Below are 12,854 nucleotides of genomic sequence, written 5' to 3'. Positions count from 1 at the left end.
GTAGAATCATAGAGTTGGAAGAGACCGCAAGGGCCATCCAGTCCAACCCCCTGCCATGCAGGAAATCCAAATCAAAGCATCCCCAGCAGATGGCAATCTAGCCTCTGCTTAAAGACCTTCAAGAAAGGAGACTCCACTACACTCCAAGGGAGTGTGTTCCACTGTCGAACAGCCCTTACTGTCAGGAAGTTCCTCCTAATGTTGAGGTGGAATCTCTTTTCCTGGAGCTTGCATCCATTGTTCCGGGTCCTGTTCTCTGGAGCAGCAGAAAACAAGCTTGCTCCCTCCTCAATATGTCATTCTTTCAAATATTTAAACAGGGCTATCATATCACCTCTTAACCTTCTCTTCTCCAGGCTAAACATCCCCAGCTCCCTAAGTCATAGGGCATGGTTTCCAGACCCTTCACCATTTTAGTCGCCCTCCTCTGGACACGCTCCAGTTTCTCAATGTCCTTTTTAAATTGTGGCACCCAGAACTGGACACAATATTCCAGGTGGGGCCTGACCAGAGCAGAATACAGTGGCACTATTACTTCTCTTGATCTAGACACTATACTTTTATTGATGCAGCCTAAAATTACATTGGCCTTTTTAGCTGCCGCATCGCACTGTTCACTCATGTTCAGTGCAATGAGATGCTTGAGGTGTTCATGGAATGTCTGGACCAGTCAAGAAACCTCAGTTTCTCTCAGATCTCTACACCAGTGGTTTCCAACTTTTGGTCCTCCATTTGTTTTGGAGTTCAGACTTGGCCAACAGGCAGGAATTATGGAAACTGAAGTTCAAAACATCTGGAGGATCAATGGTTGGAACCACTACTGTAGACCATTTACAGAGTGACACATTTGTAGAGTGGTGGTCTCAGAAGGCCTGTTGAGTATCCATTGACTCCCTTTGATCTCCATATGGACCATGACTGGCAATTAGGTCCTACTCCTAAGTTTTTCCTATATATACTGTACCACAATTCTGGTATTGAGTTTATACAAGTGTGGCCTTTGCAGCTGTTGCCTGTATGAGTAAAACACAGTTCAATAGCTGTATACATCTGGGCAAGAGAGAACTTCAACTACAAACCAGGTTGTATAAATGAAAGTTTGCCTTACAATCATGCAAAAAAAAATAATTTAAGAATTAATTAGTGAGGTGAACTCTGTTGGTTGCCTTTTTCTAGCTGTTCCCAAAGGCACGCAATCAAATCATCAAGGATTATCATAAGGAGATTAGCACTTTTTATTCATCATCTTGGAAATATTTTACTTTACTTTACTTGGAAGAGGTTTTCTATTTGTTGTTGCCATAGTTTCATTATTGCTATCTGAGATCTACGGTGGATGTTGTGATTGGAATTATTAAAACCAGTGAGAACTGGACTTGATGGAAGGAACCTTATAATAGTTGGACTGTAAAGTAGGCTAAACATATTACCACAGTCATGACTTTCATTCAACCTCTAACATGTCTAGTGCTTTCCATACTACCAAAAAGATGCATCCAGAGCTGGTACAAACATTGAAGCAGAAATCCATTCACACCTTTATGTGATCTGAGAGGTCTCTTCAGCATCCACTGTGATATTGCAAGGCTTTCTACATGAGGTTCATGTAGCTCAGGTCAGCTCTGTGTGCAGACCCATAGCAAGATTTTTTTTAAAAAACTATCAACCAGAGGGCTACATATAAAACCTCCCTATTTGCACTCATTTTTTCAATCCTATGTATTTATTCGCTTTTCAGACATCTCTCTGAAACCCAATTCCTTAAATAGCTTTCCAGCTTCCAGGCATTCTAACAAATGCCAGCAGAGTTCACAATGGCAACAGAGGAGTTTTTCCTTATGGCTTATGATCCCAAATAGGGATCTGCTGTGTGTGTGTGTGAGTGCACATGCATAGGATAAACTGTGTTGCAAGCAAACTACAAAAGCCTTGTCCCATTAGGTGATATAAAATAAATCTTCCATATGACACCTGACATAGGTAAACCAAACAGGAGAACTACATATTGCATTATCTGAGAGTGATCACATTAGGCAAGAGCAAAGCTGGAAGCAATGGATTAAATTGTAATGCAACCTTTGCTAACCGCATTGGCACTGTTTTCATGTTGGTCAACCAATTCCTCAACCAATGAGAAATAAACTCATGCACTGCACGTGCATTTAACACAACTCTTATACATAACAGCTGCTAAACATTTTTGCATATCAGTGAATCTGTTTAAAGCCTTTGGTTTGTTTCTTGAAATGTTCCATTTAAAAGTTTGTTCTGTGTTTATATGTAGAGGAAATAATTGCATAGAGGAAAAAAGTTTTCCTTCTGCTGCTGTCTATGTGGCAGCATCTTTTATGCTCCAGTTAATACATTTCTCACCAAGCTCCCTGTATAATAAAAACACTATGGTGGGGAGTGCAGGAAGAGGAAGGAGGAAGAGAGGAAAAGAGAGAGTTTGGCAACTGGCAGTCCTAAATTCTAATCTCAGTTAATGGTTTCATCAGGACTGTCTGCTCACAATGGTGCAGAATGCTACATTGCAGCACTGATCCATTGATCACTATAGTTTGTCAGCTCTCTTTCCTAAGAGCAGGAATGTTAAAAGTTTCCATTTTATATACAAACACCATTTTACTATGCCATTGTTTATAATGGGACTTGAGTATCCATGGATTTTGGCAACCACAGGGGGTCTTGGAACCAAATCCCAGTGGATACCAAGGGCCCACTGTATTCACTCATTTTCCCCAGTTAAACTCCCATTATGACACACAAAGATTTGGACTTATGAATCAAGTTTCAGATTTAAATCTGAGTCAACCAGACATTTTCCCCCATGTTTCTCAGTTTGCTGAACTAATTGAAATTGCTGAAACTGAAGCTTGTGGTTAGTACATATTGCATACACAGAGCTGGTTTTGCAGAAATTAAAATATCACTTAGTTTGATGCTTGGAAAACTTTGCAGCAAAGGTATACAGCTGTCAGAGTAGGACAAACTGTGGCTGGCCTGTTTGAATGAACCCATGGGTATTAGCACCATTAATTTCATCTGCCATGGTTCATGATGCAGTCTGCTGTGGTCCACACATTTTCTTCCCTGTAATAGCGTCCATCAAATCCTTAGCCCAAACATTTATCAATAGTGAGCCTACACACTGGTCTGGGGAGTCTGCCAGTGAGGACAGTACCATGTAAGTTTCAAACACATGGACATATTTAAGTTAATAAAAACCAATCCATAGGCTTTAAAATCCAAATAACTTTGAATTGCACACTTTTAAAATCTCCTTAATATGGGTGTCAAGGTTCAGCTAACAATGTTTCATCATCTTGGTGCTATGGGTCATCCTCTTTTATTGTTATAGGTACATTTGAATATATAATCTATAAATCCATAACAGTGGATATTTGCTAGGAATGTTATGATGATCTCTGCCAGTTCACTTCACCATACAATAAAGAAACCTCCAAGTCATCAGCACCCATCCCCCTGCTCTGTGAATCTGGGTCATTGCAAGCATATGGTAGGCAGCTTCTCATAGTACAGTTGTTCCCACATAGCTGGAGTAGTACTGTAATGTTTACAGGACTCCAGTGTCAAATGAGTTAAGCTAGCCAGTTTTAGTGGGTTTTAAACAGCCAGATATGCACATCCTCTCTTGATTTTCCATGTTTTAACCTTTGATACTCATTTTGTGCAGCAGTGCACTCTGGGGATCAGCACTCATTTTTGAAATTCTTTGTTCATATTAATAATTGATAGCGGCCTGGACTAGATATAGGTGATGCAGGCTTTTCGCCTAAATTGTGGAAAGAATCCTCCCTGCATATATATCTCCCTGCAGATGAACACATATAAAAGGGGGACAAAACAAACAGTCTTCATGTCCCAGTAATTTGTTTCCCTTTCTTTGCCAGAACTGAGATTGAGTCTTCCAGATTCATACAGGAAATTAGGTCAGGTTCTGAAAACCTTTCTCAGAGAGTGAAAAATGGGAATATGCTGCTCTGACCTCTTATTTCTTGGTTACTCTTCTGTCTGACATTTCAGTGACCATCAGCATGCAACAATCATGACAGAGATATGGATTGCAAGACAATAAAGGAATAGCTTTGCACAAAAAAGCTCTACATAATCTATTGAATTAGTTATGCATAGTTGAAGAGATGAAAATGTATTATTTGAAATGAAAATACTTTGCCCCAGATTAGTTATTTAAAAGATTGCTCTGCATTGAGCTTTCCATATTTGGTAACAGCCGGTGCTGTAGGCAGTGGCACAACATTGCAGAGCCTTTTCTTTAAATAACTTGCACTGTACATTATAGAACATTTTCTAACATGCCAGTTATATCATAAAAGGGCTGTCATTATCTATGTATTTTATTGTCACCATTGAAAAGAAAAACGGAAAGTTTTTTGGGAGTTGCACTGCATTCATATTAAAGTTAGTCAGGGTACACTAATGAGTTACCCAAGGGATGGGAATATTACCTCTTTAGGCCCAGAGTGGGATTGACAACACAGGGTCCTCTTGCATAGGGTACTCTGTGGCTGAGGGGACATCAGAGACTGTTCCTTTTATTCCCATATCTCTCCATATCCCACATATTGAGCTCCCCAAAATGCATGCCTGTGCATGTGGGGGGAGGAGGAGATGTTCAGATCGCTGTGCCAAAATAAGAATGTGAAGTGAGGCTACACAATGAACCTGGTGGCTCCAGGCCTGAGGAGAAAGGACAAAAATTCTCATCATGTATGTGTTAGATAGTATGCACTTGCAAGTCTGTGGATTCACACTTCTGGTTACCCATCACTTCATATGAAAACTCAAACCTAACTTTTTTCCCTTCTCAGATGTTGAGAGCAGCAGAGATGAGCAATCTTTTTTTTCTCTCAGTTATTTCTATGCTTAATTTAGTTGCTAGAGAGTTTCTAGGGAGAATAAGATGTATTCATCACTTGTCATATCCAGATGGTAAGTTAGTAAATAGTTTCACCAAAGTAACCACTGCCCCTAGGATACCTTGAAGAATGTAAATTAATTAATCATTTGCCACAGCCAGATGGTTCTTATTCTAGTCAATATGCATGGTCATGTATACTGAATAAAGCTGTTCTTCCTGTAGTTACCTACCTTGTTCTGTTAAGGCTCATTGACAGCCAAGTGAGGTTGAATATCAAATTTAACAAAGGGTGATTGGAGATCACTGACATTTTGTATTTCCAGTACAAGTATTAATATAATATTCAAAGCAACAACCATTTATAGGTTGATGTGAATATTTGTTGCTCAGTTTTAATTGGCGTAAGGCTTAGAAGTGGAACATTTGCATTTCCTGTTTTTGCATTTTGCATTGTAATACTGATAGAAAAATCTAGTGAGTGCCAACATCTAATGAGTCCTTTTCAGCTTTGAAGGACAGTTCATAATGAGAATAATTCATAGTATGAAGAGCAGGTTTAGACTCAGAAGAAGAAGGTATGAAGATATGAGTAATATGAACAATCTAAGATATGTGGATGACACCATGTAATTAGTGGTAGTCATCATGGAAAGCAGGCTTGTTGTTGAACATAAACAAAACAAAAATGCAGTGGGCCCTTGGTATCCGCGGGGAATCCGAATGGTGGTGCATAGGAGTGAGAGTGATGGTGCGCAAAGGAAAGGAAAAAGAAGGTGGAAAGCACCCCTTTGCGGTGACACTTACCCCTTGGTATAGGGGCAATGAGGATCCCCCATAGAGGCTCCCTAATCCAGCTTCAGTGATGCACTCTTCCCAAGCAATTGGGAAGAACCAAACATGGAGAAGTGGAGGAGCTGTGCAGAGCTGAGTCAAGCAAATGCTCCCCTGAGAAGCCACCAACCTCCCCCTTTAAAAAAAACAACAACCTCAAATCCATTGATGGTAAGTCTGCAAATACCAAGAGCCAACTGTAATGACCATGGCGGATCTACATAAATGCTACTTAGATAATGAGAAAATGGAAATAGCTAAAGATTTCCACAGATGCACTGAGGAAGTAGGCTCAAGTCTGCAAAAGTTCATGCTACCAGTTTCTTTCTTTCAGTTAGGGCCTAAGCAGACAGGTGGCGTGGAGTGGCCTCCAGCTGCTCCAGCCACTATCAGCACCTCGGTCAGCCCAGAATCATGGCAACCAGACAGCCCACTTCTGAAGCAGGCCACTGCAGCACTCTCAGTCAAGCTGCTGGCAAAGAGTATTTGTTCTCCACTTCTTTTGCCGGCGGCTTATGACCAGAGCAGCTTCCAGTCACATCGTAGCATATGTCATCTACACACTAGGCCTCCAAAGGAGCTGGAAGCCACTCCTTTTCTCCTGTCTGTTTCAGACCTTAGTCTCAAGAGTGCTACAAGGTCACTTTGCAAACTGATTTTCTATACTAACACGGCTATGTCTTTGAATTCTGTTGGGGAATAGGGTTAGGTAGCTTGGATAGCGCCTTTAAGATTCTGAATAAAACAGATATTGGATTCATTGCTCCACTGAAATGAAAGTCACCAGCCACCACTGTTTTGTTGTAAGTTTAATAGAAGATACCGTTCATTATTACCTATGAAATGCAGAGAACAGAAAAGAGCAGCACTTTTTTTTTTGCAAGGGAATGCCTTCTTAAAATGGTGGAATGGATTATGTTGCATTAGACAACAGGCAGTGGCTCTTCCTTTGAACACATTTATTTATTTATTTATTTATTTATTTATTTATTTATTTATTTATTATGGTATTTATACCTTGCCCTTCAGCCCTAAAGGCTATCAGAGCAGCTTACAATTATTATTTTTAATTATACATGCATTGGCAAATGTATTTGTCAGCATAAGACAGGGAGTTGGACTACAGGGGGGATGTCATATTTTGGGGTTGGGTGGGGCAGGGGGCATGGTTGGGTCCATTTACTTCTGCTATCCTGTTGAGAATGGGGTAGCGGTGTGGTAGCTGCTGGGTTTTGTGACAAATGAAAAATCAAGTGCCATCTTCAAATTTACTGGCCTAAAAACTGGGAAGGACAGCCAACATCTGTTTGGAGCCATGAACATCCTCCAAATGCCATCTGTAGCCCAGATTGGGATTTCTGTGGAGCTGCTGGAACTCTTGGCTCAGCAAACTCCTGTAGCAAATGTGGCTGTATCATCAGTCAATTCATTCACAGAGTTTACTCAAAAGATGCTAGACAATTTTTATAACTTTGCTTCATCCTTTGCTGTCACTCAAACCCAAAAAGAAAAAGGAAGACTACAGGGTATTTGCTGTCCCCGCCAGCTCTGTGATTCTAAGACCAGTACAGCAGAAAAAATCTGCTTGAAAACCTGTCCCCCTTATATTTGAGATTTCTGTTTGGGGAGAGATTTTTTTCTTTTTTTCTTTTTAAAAGGGAAACAAGTAAGCCCCAAGAAAGTGCACAGCAGTTTGAGAGGGGGAGAGAGAACACAAGTATAGCAATTTTGTGTTTAAGCAGCCTACACAGTTGAGAGATTATAAAGTAAAGGTCACCCAATATCACCTTTATGGAAGATGTTGACTGCCCTGATGGGTCAACATAGCTTGAATGGCAATGCTGTCATCTGAGATATCTAGGTTTTATATCACCAGTCAGTTTTTTTTAACCTTTAAAGCAATACACTTCTTCATAAAGGAAGAGAATACCATTTGCTGACATTTTTGTCCATTCTTGTGTCATTTATAAGTACCTGGCTGGCATGTTGTACAGTCAGAAAAGCGTTTTGTGTCAAAATACCTGTAAGTGAGTTTGGTTCATCTTTGAGAATGTCCTTTAAATTAAACCCAGGGTTTTGGATACAGTGAATACCGTAAAAGTTGTACCTTCTTGCATCCCTGAAGTTTTAATAATTTAATAATTGAGTCAAAATAAATCTCAACACTAGTGGCTTTCTGTGCAAGAGTTAATTACAATGGTGGTTAAATACTATTGTGCAGTGGTTCCCAACCCTTGGTCCTCCAGATGATTTGAACTTCAGCTTCCATAATTCCTGATTATTGGCCAAGTTAGCTGGGGTTTCTGTGAGCTGAAGTCCAAAACAAATTGAGGACCAAAAGTTATGAACCACTGTTATAGAAAGAAAGGAAGAGTGGTGTGAGATTCATGGTAAAAGTGCACTTGGGATTTTCCACCCTTGCAAGTGCAGGGCCATAAATACAATAAATTATTAACTGTATTTAAAGTTACACAGAAAAATAATACTGAATTCTCATGAGGTACACTCATACTGTAAAAACATTTCAACCAAAGACTATTTACCATAATTTTCTGACATATTTTCTCTAGAGGATCAAACCAATATTCCCTAACAACTAACACAAAGAGTTGCCTACCGCTGTTGTGCCCAAAAGAGAACTTAGAATGGAATGCTAGCTGCTGCTGAAATTGTCATCTCATTTTTAGTGGAAAGTTTCCAACGTTTCATTTTGAAATTTTGGTTCATAAAAGATAAAGGCAACGTGGAAAAAATGCTTTATGTTAATGGAATAACCTGCAAAATAGGATAAGAATAGGCATGCTTAGAGGAATAAATTTAGCCAGCTTTATAAATTGAAACTGGCTTTTTGAAACAAAGTACTGCATGTTTGTGAGAATGCCAATAATTCCTGTTAAACTACTTGGTTTCGTCAGAGTCTGACACATAATTAAGTGAAATTAAGATGCACTTAACTCTATACAAGACATAACATTGATTGAACTTAAGCCTCTTGAAATTAATGGAACAATTTAGTCATCACTTCACTTTCATTGATTTCATTGGGAACTGAGTGTATCTGTCTCTCAGTCAGTCTTTCATCAATGGTCAGTCTCAATTTCCATGAACATTTTTTTGGTCCAAACCACACCGGTATTGATATGTTTTGTATACTTCTGAATTCTTTCCTAAGTGGAATTGAATGGTGGAATTATATTTCTGATTTGTGCTTCTGTTTACAACAGAATCTGACAAGAAGCCAAGTATACTGAAACTTAGTTGTACTGTAATAAGAGATGCTTCTAACATTGTGAACTCTCTCTCAGATGCCCATTGTCCTCTAACATCAGCTGAGTGTCTTCATAAATATGTATTGGTTTTCAAAGAAGTAGCTGTTTGTGTCTGATGCATAAAAAGGGGAAAGAGATAGGGAGAAAAAAAAGGAAATCTAGCAGCATCTTTAGGAATAACATTTTTATTTTAACACAAGCGTTAGTGGATTGTGGGTTGATAACCACAAAATCTTTTGCTAAAGTAAAAATCAATTCATCTTAAAGGTGCTATTAGATTTCCATTTTCTCTCTCCTTCTTCCTTTTTATACATAAACATGGTGATTATAACCTCAGTGTTATCTTGACCGTGTAAGGCAGATTACAAATTTAGTTAAAATTATTAGGGCCAGATCTTTATTGAAAGCTATAGAGCTCTGCTCAGACGAAGTGCTCAGAGCTGCATACATTTCAGTCAGATTGTTCATTTGTTGTTTCTTTTTAAATCTCTTGTAGTGAACTTATCTTGTCCAGCATTGATCTTGATGCAACAGGAATATGGGAATGCATGGTCAACAACTCCTATGGAAACATCTCTAAGCAAGTGGAAATAGTTGTATTAGAAATAGCTGCACCTTATTGTCCTGCTGAAAGAATAATTAACAATAAAGGAGATTTCAGGTATGATTTTAAGTTATTGATTGATTGACTGACTGATTGCAGTATTTATTTCCTACCCCATATCCTACGAACTCATGGCAGAATGCAATACAATCAATTTAACCAATTTAAAACAACTTAGAACAGTAAAAATAATTTAGCTGGAATAAATCCACAGTAAACTATTCATCAAGTTAAAACAAGACAGTTTGAAATGTATGTATACATTTATTTTATTCATTTATGTTCTGACTTTTACCAAGTAATGGGACTTAAGGAGCCCTGGTGGTGTGGTAGTTAAATGTAGATACTGCAGCCACTCACATTTGCAAGGTTGTGAATTCGATACCAGCCAGAGGCTCCAGGGGTGACTCAGCCTGGCATCCTTCCGAGGTCACTAAAATGAGTACCCAGCTTATTGGGGGCTATTAGTTTACACATTGTAAACCACTTAAGGAGTGTTTAAGTGCACTGATAAGCGGTATAGAAATGTACTTGCTATTGCTATTGCTATAAGGTAGTATACAGTTAATTCAAAACAATACAAATTAAAAACTATACAAAAGCATTGGTAGAAAAGGATAAACATAGATGTTTTTTCAAAACAATTAAATATCTGTAAAGTTTAAAACCATTAAAACCAGTTTAAAATTGTAATCTGTAAAGTTAAAACCAGTTTAAAACTATATTAAATCTTTTACATTTGTAAAGTTGGATGAAATCAATAAGGCCTGGGACACACAGTATAGCCATTAGAGCAGACCTCCATGCTTGGGCAATTGTATATAGGGAGTAGTATTGAGTTCCCAAACCATTTGGGGCTTTGAGTGTCATGACCAGTAGTATTACAAGCATATTGACATCCAGAGCAACTCCTTTAAGACTGGTTTCTATGTAGACTTTTGGTCAGCGGTATAGCTGTTGTTTTTTGTGCGTTCTTTGGCCAATGTAGCCATATTCTGGAAGAATTTATTCCTAATGTTTCTCCTGCATCTGTAGCTGGCACCTTCAGAGGTTGGTGGCATGGAAGTGAGTGGGGTTTATATACTGTGTGACCCTTAGTTGGGAGGAAGTGATTTACATGTTAATCTGTGTGTTGGTCTGTTGTTGAATGGCAAGCCTCAGGGTGGGAGGATATGCGTTTCTATTCAATTAGAAATACATTGTACGCGGGGAAACCCCCTGAACCTGGGTAATGTTCATTTGCATGACGGCCAACTGTCATCATCCAGCCTGGAGTGAGTGAGGGGGTGGGTAGGGGCTAATTTTGTATTGCAATTTTTACTGTACACCGCTATGATCATTGCGGAATAGCGGTCTATAAAAAAACTTATTATTATTATTATTATTATTATTATTATTATTATTATTATGTGTTGAGTCTTGATTTTAGTGTTTTTCAGGACTGGTAGCCTAACTTTGTTTACTTTCAGGGTTTCTTCTTTCCTGTTGAAGTTCCCTACGTGTTTGTGGAGTTCAATGGCTTCCCTGGGCATTCTGACCTAAAGGTTCATAGAATCATGGAATTGTAGAGTTGGAAGAGACCACAAGGGCCATCCAGTCCAACCTCCCGCCATGCAGGAAATCTCAATGAAAGCATCCCCGACAGATGGCCGTCCAGCCTCTGCTTAAAGACCTCCAAAGAAGGAGACTCCACTACACTCCGAGGGAGTTTGTTCCACTGTCAAACAGCTCTTACTGTCAGGAAGTTCCTCCTAATGTTGAGGTGGAATCTCTTTCCCTGTAGCTTGCATCCATTGTTCCAGGTCCTGATCTCTGGAGCAGCAGAAAACAAGCTTGCTCCCTCCTCAATATGGCATCCCTTCAAATATTTAAACAGGGCTATCATATCACCTCTTAATCTTCTTTTCTCCAGGCTAAACATCCCCAGCTCCCTAAGTCGTTCCTCATCGGGCATGGTTTCCAGACCCTTCACCATTTTAGTCTCCCTCCTTTGGATACACTCCAGTTTCTCAATGTCCTTTCTGAATTGTGGTGCTCAGAACTGGACACAATATTCCAGGTGGGCCTGACCAAAGCAGAATATAGTGGCACTATTACTTCTCTTGATCTAGACACTATACATTTATAGATGCAGCCTAAAATTGCATTGGCTTTTTTCACTGCCGCATCACACTGTTGACTCATGTTCAACTTGTGGTCTACTTGGATTCCTAGATCCCTTTCACATGTAGTTTCATTCAGCCAGGTGTCCCCCATCCTATACCTGTGCATTTAATTTTTACTTCCTAAGTGCAGTATCTTACATTTCTCTGTGTTGAATTTCATTTTGTTAGCTTTGGCCCAGCTTTCAAGTCTATTCAGGTCATTTTGAGTTTTGATCCTGTCCTCTGGAGTATTAGCTATTCCTCCTACTTTGGTGTCATTTGCAAATTTGATAAGTATGCTTCCAATTCTGTCATCCAGGTCATTGATAAAGATGTTGAATAGCACTGGGCCCAGGACAGAGCCCTGTGGGACCCCAATGGTCACTTCCCTCCAGGATGAAAAGGAGCCATTGTTGAGCATCCTTTGGGTTCGGCCAGTCAACCAATTACAAATCCATGTAACAGTTACCTTGTCTAGTTCACATTTTGCAAGCTTGTTTGCAAGAATGTCATGAGAAACCTTGTCAAAGGCCTTACTGAAATCAAGATATACTATATCCACAGCATTCCCTTCATCTACCAAGCTGGTAATTTTATCATAGAAAGAGATCAGATTTGTCTGGCGTGACTTCTTTCTCTGAAACCCATGTTGACTTTTTGTGATTATGACATTGCTTTATAATAATAATAATAATAATAATAATAATAATAATAATAATAATATTTATTTGTATACCGCCCTCTGGCAAACCAATCCGGGCGGTTAACAACAGTAAAATATAAAATATGACAATTAAAAACACTTTATCCCTCCCCCCCTTAAGACAGTATTAAACAATATAACATATTAAAAACACAATACAAGCATAAAACCAGCAATAAACTAAAAACCCTGATATCCCTCTGATATTCTAGATGTTCACAGACTCTCTGTTTAATGATCTGCTCTAGAATCTTTCCTGGTATTGATGTCAGACTAACTGGACGATAATTGTTGGGATCCTCTTTTTCCCCCTTTTTGAAGATGGGGACAACGTTTGCCCTCCTCCAGTCTGCTGGGACTTCTCCTGTTCTCCAGGAGTTCTCAAAGATTATTGCCAATG

The 12,854-nt window shown here is 39.2% G+C and overlaps 1 protein-coding gene across 2 annotated transcripts in view; it reads left to right on the top strand.

Annotated features, from left to right (window-relative positions):
* The window catches only part of ADGRA1 (adhesion G protein-coupled receptor A1), a 484,111-nt gene that overhangs the window by 228,227 nt on the left and 243,030 nt on the right, over positions 1–12,854 (top strand). For both annotated transcript variants that reach the window (XM_042458649.1, XM_042458648.1), the window contains exon 8: positions 9,500–9,664. In XM_042458649.1, coding sequence (XP_042314583.1) covers positions 9,500–9,664 — 165 coding nt within the window. The remainder of the gene's footprint in view (positions 1–9,499; positions 9,665–12,854) is intronic.

The sequence above is a fragment of the Sceloporus undulatus genome, chromosome 3, assembly GCF_019175285.1.
Source record: "Sceloporus undulatus isolate JIND9_A2432 ecotype Alabama chromosome 3, SceUnd_v1.1, whole genome shotgun sequence".
NCBI classification, from domain to species: Eukaryota; Metazoa; Chordata; class Lepidosauria; order Squamata; family Phrynosomatidae; genus Sceloporus; species Sceloporus undulatus.
Note: the sequence above shows the minus strand (reverse complement) of the source record. Positions and strands in the feature narration are given on the sequence as shown.